At 55.8% G+C, this 8,176-nt stretch overlaps 2 protein-coding genes across 2 annotated transcripts in view; both read left to right on the top strand.

The window, feature by feature from the left end:
- Positions 1 to 5,967, top strand: part of ODAD4 (outer dynein arm docking complex subunit 4) — a 22,965-nt gene extending 16,998 nt beyond the window's left edge. The window contains exons 11-12 of the mRNA XM_077779229.1: positions 2,866 to 2,950; positions 5,238 to 5,967. Coding sequence (XP_077635355.1) covers positions 2,866 to 2,950; positions 5,238 to 5,773 — 621 coding nt within the window. The 3' untranslated portion in view covers positions 5,774 to 5,967. The remainder of the gene's footprint in view (positions 1 to 2,865; positions 2,951 to 5,237) is intronic.
- Positions 5,968 to 7,537: 1,570 nt separating this feature from the next.
- CNP (2',3'-cyclic nucleotide 3' phosphodiesterase) overlaps positions 7,538 to 8,176 on the top strand; it is a 6,774-nt gene continuing 6,135 nt past the window's right edge. The window contains exon 1 of the mRNA XM_077779246.1: positions 7,538 to 7,638. Coding sequence (XP_077635372.1) covers positions 7,636 to 7,638 — 3 coding nt within the window. The 5' untranslated portion in view covers positions 7,538 to 7,635. The remainder of the gene's footprint in view (positions 7,639 to 8,176) is intronic.

Genomic DNA, 8,176 nt, shown 5'->3' with positions numbered 1-8,176 from the left:
ACCCAGGCGCCCCTATTTCTATTTGAAATAAACAGGAGGGGTCACCTGGGTGGCTCAGTCGGTTAAGCGTCTGACTTCAGCTTGGGTCATGATCTCACGGCTCATGAATTTGAGTCCTGCGTTGGGCTCTGTGCCTCCTCTGTCTCTCTCTCAAAAATAAACGTTAAAAAAATTTTTTTAACTGAAATAAGCAATGGAAACAAAAATTTTACGAAACATATTTCCCATTACTATGTATGTTGATATCTCCTATTATATTCTCTTAGGGTTTTCATTTTCTTTAAGGCTGGTTGAAACCTTCTCCATTGATTTTAGGACTCACAGTGTATAAAATGCTGCCTCCTCCAGGAGACAACAAGAAATACAGTGTGACAGCCTCACACACCTAGACCTGCGCTGCTCACTGTCACTAAGGCGGCCACCCGCCACACACTGATTATTTAGATTAAAATGCATTGAGAGCAAATAAAACGTAAAATTCAGTTTCCCAGTCACATGAGCCACATTTCAAATGCTCAATAGCCACATGTGGATTGGGGGTACCACATACTGCAGATCTAGAGGATTCTCACGGTGGTGGAAATTTCTGTTGGCTAGTGCTGGCCTAGACTGCAAGCTCCAGGAGGCAGAGACCAGAGGGGGAGCCAGGAAGCCTGCAGGTGCATCAGGCTTCTAGCCACTGTTCCCAGAGTCACTCCAGGGAAACGCATAACCTCAATAGGGTCCGTGCAATGGCCTCAACGATGCATAGGCAGTTTGGCATGAGTCCCCTGGCCACCCCACCTCCCACTGTCCCCTAGGCTGCCGCATCTTGAAATTCCAGAGCTACTACCAGCAAGCACCTGGCTGGACCCCAGTAAGCATCTGCCAGCGTGAATTAAGCAGGGCCCCTGTCCTGGGGTGCCTAGATGGCTCAGTTGATTGAACGGCTGACTCTTGATCTCAGCTCAGGTCTTTTATTTATTTATTATTATTTTTTTAATGTTTATTTATTCTTGAGAGAGAGAGAGCGCCTGCGAGAGAGAGCTAGTGGGGTTGGGGCAGAGAGAGGCAGAGACACAGAATCTGAAGCAGGCTCCAGGCTCTGAACTGTCAGCACAGAGCCTGATGCGGGGCTCGAACTCACATGTCGCAAGATCGTGACCTGAGCCGAAGTTGGACACTCAACCAACTGAGCCACCCAGGCACTCCTATCTCAGCTCAGGTCTTGATCTCAGGGCTGTGAGTTCAAGCCCCAAGTCAGGCTCCATGCTGGGCGTGGAGCTTACTTAACACAACAACAAGCAGGGCCCGGGTCCTTGGGGAGCATGCCCCCATGGGTAGGAGAGGCCAGACATGATAACTAGGAGCACCATGAGGGGCATGGATGGCCTCAGGGACCAGACTGAAGGTTCAGCAAGCTTTCCGGAAAGGGAGCAGGGACCCTGGGAAGCGACAGCCAAGGATGCTGCAGTTGGAGGTGGGCCTCATTCTGGGCTTCGAAGGACCAGGACAGCAAGGTTTGGCTGGGCTGAGAAGGGGTGAGAGCTGCTGAGGCACAGGAGGCCATGGGCACTGCCGAGTCTGCGGGAGGGAGAAGAGACCCTGGATCTGGGTGCACAGGCTGGCTCACCGTGGCAGGAGTAGGGCCAGAGAACCCCAGGCGGTCAGTGGACCAGCTCGGACTTGAAGGGCTGGGAGTGGCAGAGGAGAGACATGCCTCACTCAGTTTTTTAAGACGTGAGCTCATGGTTTGTGAGGACCCTGGTGAGACTACCCCTTTCCTGTCATGGTAAAATTGCTCCCAAGAGATTCCACCATGAGGCCGTTTGTGCCCTCCCCTCATCTGTCCCAGGGCAGCTCTGGCCCGTCACACCAGCGTCTTCTTCCTCTGTTGGGGGGGGTCAGCTCCCCAAATATGCCCCTTGCCATCCAGAGGAAGAGCGCTCCTTCGCTAAAGCCCTGTGTGTCCTCCTGTCACATGCATGGTCTCTCCCACTTGATGCCCTTCTGCATGACTGCCCTGCAGAGAGACGGATTGACAGTTCAGTCCTGTAAATACTTGCTGTCTGAGAGTTGGCTCTGAGCTGCCCAGCCCAGAGGGGACAGCTGTGGTGCTGGCCGCCAGGAAGCTGTGTCAGTGGGAAGGTTAAACCAAACATCCCTTGTTCCTGACCAGTGCGGCAGGGACCAGGGGGTCTGGAGTGAGAGAGCCCAGCTCAGGAGGCAGGGCTGGGCTTTCCCGTCCAGGAGGGTCTGAGGTCGCCTTGAAGATAGGGCAGCATTTTGAAAATGAGAGGCACAAGGAAGTGCCCGTTGGGCCAAACGGCCCCTCGGCCCTAGGTGACACCTCAGGAGACCAGGTACCTGCCTCCTTGCCCTCCGGGACTGGCAGCTCCAGGTGGGAATGTGTACTAATGGGCAGACCAACGTCCCCCAGGACCAGGCCCCGTGGTCTTTCCGCAATGGCTCCCGCATGCCAGCACCGCAGCGCCACCTGCGTGTGTTTCCCAGTCCCCCTTTGTGGCTCGCTGCCTTACTGAGTGCTTAGGGGCTTTCTTGTCTACACTGGCTGAAGCCAAAAGAAGCTGTTGGTAAGGAGGTCAAAATGAGCAGAGACAGCTCCCAAGTACACAGCTCAGCCCAAGGGAGGTGAAGTCCAAGTTCCCAGCAGTGGCGTATCCCCTACCACTTAGTGTGGGTAATTCCGAGTCGGTAAGTATAAATTAGCCCCGGGGCAGGCATCTGCAGAGGAGCCAGGAGACCATGGAGGGTGGCCAGGCTGCTGCAGAGCCCCGCCTGCTGGGGCTGGGGCCTGGCTAGAGAAAGGGCAGGGGCAGGTGCCAGCAGGGGTTAAGCGAGTTCATGGCTCCGCTCCACCCACAGGCCTTGGATGATGCTAACAAGGGCATCATTGAAGAGCTGAAGAAAACGAACTACAGGGAGACACTGAAAGAAAAGAGGGAGAAAGGTGAGTGCCAGTAGCTTCAGGATTCTCTGCTGCCTTCTCTCCTGTCCGTCCTCAGCCACCCTTCCCAGCAGCTTCTCCGGTGCTGGCTTGGCACTGCCCACCAGGCGTTCCCCCCCAGCCCCAGCCCTTCCCTGGGGCAGGAGAGGAGGGCGGTCCAGCCTATCTCCGGTGGGGTCAGAGCCCACCTTGTGTTCCCCGAGAGCCCACTCCTGTGTTTCTCCAATTGATTCATCGGATATTTGTTAAACAGCACTTGTCAAGCGCTGGGAGGGAGGCAGAGGCTTGGCCCCTGCCCCAGAGGAGCCCACAGCCCGGGGGCAAAGCCAGGTGATTTTGAGTTGTCAGCAAATGGGCTCCTGAAGGCAAGCCCTGCTGACTGGGAGGAATCACTCTTCTGTGGGCACAAGCGGAGAGCTCCGGCTGTCTGGGGGAGATCGGGAAGGCTCTGAAGAGGAAGAACCATCTGTTTCAGGCTCCAAAAGATGCCCTCGGGCTTTCTAGGCAGGAGGTGCTGGTGGGAAATAGGGGGGACGAGGACACAGCAGCAGAACGACAGTAGCTTGCACTCTGAGGGCTCTTCCTGCACACCCAGCACAGGATCAGAAATGATCTAGTTCAGTCCTCACCACCAGAGCAGGTAGCAACTGTTTCTGGGGGGCAATAGAGGCTGAGTCAGGTTGGGTGACCTGCCTGGGTCACACAGCAGTCGGACTTGGAGCCACGCTGTCCTCTGCTGCGTCACACTGCTCTCCTGGCCGGCATGCAAGGCCACGGGTCAGGTGAGGGCACGCAGCAGTCTGGCCTCCAGGGAGTAAAGAAGCCTCGCCCCTACCCCCCTGCCCCTTCCAGCTCTAGGAAGAAGTGAGGGAAGAGGAGGTGGCTGCAACCCCAGCCCCACGGCAGCGAGCGGGGGTGGGCCCCAGGGGGGATGGGGTGATGAAAGAATGTTCTCCATTCAGTGCTTCCTGTGTGCCAGGCCCTCCTCTAAGGGCTTTATATGAGCTAACTCGTCTGATCCCTTCCAGAACACTATGAAATGAGTATTACTGATTTTATGGATGAGGACACAGAGGCAGAAGGGTTCAAGTCCCATAGTGGCTTTCTGTCTCTGGCAGCCTGGCCTAGAACCCATACTTCTACCCCGTTTCCGCCTGCCCCTCTCTGGTGGTGTGTCATTCCAGCTGCATCGCCGCGAGAGGCAGCTAGGTCGGGGCTCCGTGTCCCCAGGAGGACAGAGCCCCCTTCCAGGCACCAAGGCTGGAGTCCTCTCTGATTCAGGCACAGCAGCAGCAGCAGCAGCAGGGGGAAGCTGGGCGTGAGGTTTCTGGGCACCCAGGCAGCCAGATGACAGCCCTTTATTATGCAGTCTGCCATGTGGTGGCTGGATCTCCTCACGGAAGGAATTGGCCTCTGTTCCCACAGGCCCTTAGAGCTGCTCAGAAGCCGCAAGGGCAATGGATGTGAAGAGCTACCCAGGGAAGGGGCGGATGCTCCTAGCAGCTTCCCATCCCTTTGGTGGGCCACCGGCCTGGGAAGGTATCCTGAAAACCCACTGGGGGAGGCACTTCCCTCTGGGAACAGCAGGTGGCAGCATTGCATATGTCTTCATGCCAAATGGTGGCCTTTTCCCTGCTGTGAACTTAGGGCCCCTGAGGGCATCTTAGACCAGGGGCTTCCAGAAAGAGAATATGGAAGCACTCAGGAGGGGATTGTGACTTTTCTCTGTAGCCCAGAAAAACGTGGGGCAAGGATCGCTTTGATTGTAAAAATAGCTCTCAGGCTGAACTTCCCGCTCACAGTCTGCTCCTATTTTGATAGGGAACCTCCCAATAAGTGATGACTGTGCTTCCCAGGGACAAAGAGAAATGCAGAATGAGGGTGCTGGAGAAGAGAACCCCTCTGTGATCCCCCAGTTCCTGTGTTATTTTTCATCAGGAAGGAGAATGTGCTCTGAGGGCAGACCGTCCTGGGTTCAAATTCTGATCCTGCCATTTATTTATCTGCAGTGTGACCACTGGCTGTGTTTTCTGTCATCAGTCTCAGGTCCTTTGACTGTGAACTTGAATCACTGACATTATGCAATTCCACGACAACCGAATGGTATCACCTCTGCAGCTCACACAATGCCTGGAACAGGGCTGGCACTCAGGAAACAACCATCCACTTTCTCTGCTCTGGGAAAGGCGTGCTATCTCTCAGAAGCACAGGCTCCTATGGGTTGAGGTTCACCCAGGCCCAGAGATGGACAAACTTTTACTTTTCTTCCCTCCTATCTCCTGTTTTTCAGAAGAGGCGGCTGAATTGGAAAAGAAGGCCATGATGGTAAAGGAGAAGGAAACGACGAGAAGAGGAAGAGATGAGCCCGAGAAGGTGATGAAGCATTGGGAACGAGAGCTGGTCAACGAGAAAGAGACAGACGATGAGTTGTCTCAGGAGGCTCTGGGGACCACAGTGATTGTACAAGAAGAAAACAGGCAGACAGAAGGAGGGAAAGCCCACTCCTTCCAGAGAATAGGGCTGGGGGCCACGGGCCGAGATTCAAGAGGCTTTGCCAAGAGTGTGTCTGGAGAAGTAGGCGCAGAAAGAGCAGGAGAAGTGAGCAGAAGGAAATCAAGAGAGATTTACAGGAGGCCTTCAGACCTGGACCAGAAACTCTCAGGAGAATTAAGTGGAAAGGAGTTGGAAGGACTGGAGAGGAAAGTTTCAGAAGGCAGCAGAAACGAGTCAGAAGAAGTAGAGCAAACAGAACTAAGAGAAACAGCAGAAGTGACAACGGCAGAAAACGCTGAAGAAATGGAAAAAGATGGAGAAACAGATGAATGAAGTAGTCGTCAGCAGGCATGGGGCCCGGGGGTGGGGGGCGGCTTGTGGTTCCCGGGGCTGTGAGGATCTTAATCTGCACTTTCAAGCTGAGATTTGTCCTTGATGGGAGAACATCTGGACTGGGCCCCGCAAGTCCCTTCTGCCTCATTCTGTTACTGTTTTCCCGTTAAATAGATTTATTTCATTCTTACAAACCCCCGGTCTGTCATTTTGCCTCCCTCCTCACCCACAAGAGCCTTAGAGAACCTGGCTCAAGGTACCACATCCCAAGTGAAACTCTGACCTTAACCTTGGCCAGGTGACAAACACAGACTCCAAGCAAGGCCTACAGAGCGTGATCGAGGTGGGACGTGTGGTCCTCTCCCCCAAGCCCTGCTGAAGGATCGCATGGAAGAAATGAGAGAGGTGCTAAGAAGAAAGGGTTTCAGGAGGGTGAAGAAACAGGTGGGCTCCAAGGAAGCAGGCTAGCTTACAGAGGGGAGTAGAGGTGTGTCCACCCGGGCACTGGCCATCTGTCCATCCTGCTGAGTGCATATTCAGGGCACTGTGGGAGGCTTTATGGAAGAAATAATGATGGGGCAGCCTCAGCCATCACAGTGAGGAAGACCTACTTGTAAACCCTGAAGCCTGGAAGGCAGGATGAAGTGAATGCTGGCACTGACGGGCACTGTGCTCTAGGAGCCTGGACGGAGAAGGTTCCTGCCCAAGCACAGGGAGCAGCCCCAAGTTGGAGTGGCGGCTGGGCTGCACCTGCACCACTTCCAGGCGGCAAGGTCAAGGAAATCAGGCTCCCACAAGCTTGTTTCCTCCTCTGTAGAATGGGGATCTGCCTCCCGGGTTGGCGTGAGGCTTCTAGGGGTGCTTCGCACAGCGCTTGGTACACAGGAAGCTCTCAAAAATCCAACTAGCTTTCAGTGGCTTCCCAGAGGAGGTGGCAGCTGAACACCTACCCTAGGGGATGAGCTAGGATTTCACTACATTATTCATCTGTCCCTTGGCCATGGCCATCATCGTTCCATCTACAGTCCTTGGAAGGGTTAGGGCTGATATGAGGCTAGCTAGGACCAGGCCCCGACTAGAGTGAAGTGAGTGAGGCATTTCAGATGCAATATTTCATAGAGTGCCAAGAAACTCAGTAAGCGAGATATAGTATTTGGTCTTTAAAAAAAAATATTTATTTTTGAGAGAGAGCGCGAGAGAGAGACAGCAGAGAGAGGGAGGGGCAGAGAGAGAGAGGGAGACGGAATCAGAAGCAGGCTCCAGGCTCTGACCTGTCACCACGGAGCCCAATACTAGGGCTTGAACTCAGGAACCATGAGATCTTGACCTGAGCCGAAGTCAGATACTTAACCGACTGAGCCTCCCAGGCGGCCCCCGAGATACAGTATTTTAAGCTAATGTAAAACACACACCCAAATTAACGCAAAACCCCACAATGGATAAAATTTAAGTAAAATTTTAAAGACAGGATCTAACCTTGCTCTTGCACGACCCTGCCTCCCTGGCTTCACCCTAACCCTGCTGCAGGAGCGGGGAAGGGTGACTGCCTCCGTCTTTCTAGAGCTCCGCGGGAACGCTCGAGGGCACAGGTGTGCCAAGGCACAGCTGGGCGCCGGACGGCCGCTTCCCCCCGCGTGGAGTTTCGGGTTTCGATTCGCCGCGCCTGCGCGGAAAGCCCCGCCTCGCCCCGCCCCGGCCCGCGGCGCGCGCTCCGTCTCCCCCCCTCCCTCTCCCCTCCGCGGGCTATATAAGGCGGCCCCGCGGGGGTCGCGCCACCGCTGGACTCCGAGTCCCTCCGCGCAGGCGGGCGGCCCCGGAGAGCTAGTGCCTGCCAAGGCGGCGACGGCGGCGCCCCCCTCATCATGGTGAGCGCAAGCGGGGAGGCGGGAGCGGGCCGATCAGGGAAGCACCCTTACGGAAAACGGGAGTGTGGGGGGATTTTCGGGAGGAAGTGCCATGCAAATGAGCACCCGAAGTTCCGGAGTTGAGCTCTGGCTTTGTGGGTGGTGGAGTGCAGCCCGAGGTAGGGGAGAGGCGAATCGAGCCGGATAGCGGGCACGGCCGCTGGAGGAGGGCGGGTACCGGGCGCCGCGGGAGCCGGCAGACCGAGTCTGGGTCGGGGGTAGCGCGGGGCGAGCATTCCTCGCCTTTTCCGGCCCGCGGGCCTTGTCTGAGCAAAGCGAGTGCTAGCGCAGCGCTCAGAGTGCTGCGTGGAGGTGGAGCCGCTGTGGAGGAGACCGCGTACCGCAACAGGTGCTGTCACTTGTGGCTTTTAGCAGGATGGGAAACAAGTGGCTCAGAGGGGTGCCGCTGACACACAGCAAAGTGGTGGATAGAGCTGGCCCCTGGACACAGGTGCCCTGGACCGCCTGGCCCTGGGGCAGGCACAAAGACCACGACTTG

Source organism: Crocuta crocuta, unplaced genomic scaffold (assembly GCF_008692635.1).
Source record: "Crocuta crocuta isolate KB4526 unplaced genomic scaffold, BGI_CrCroc_1.0 scaffold68, whole genome shotgun sequence".
Lineage (NCBI taxonomy): Eukaryota > Metazoa > Chordata > Mammalia > Carnivora > Hyaenidae > Crocuta > Crocuta crocuta.
This window is presented reverse-complemented; position numbering and strand designations above follow the sequence as displayed.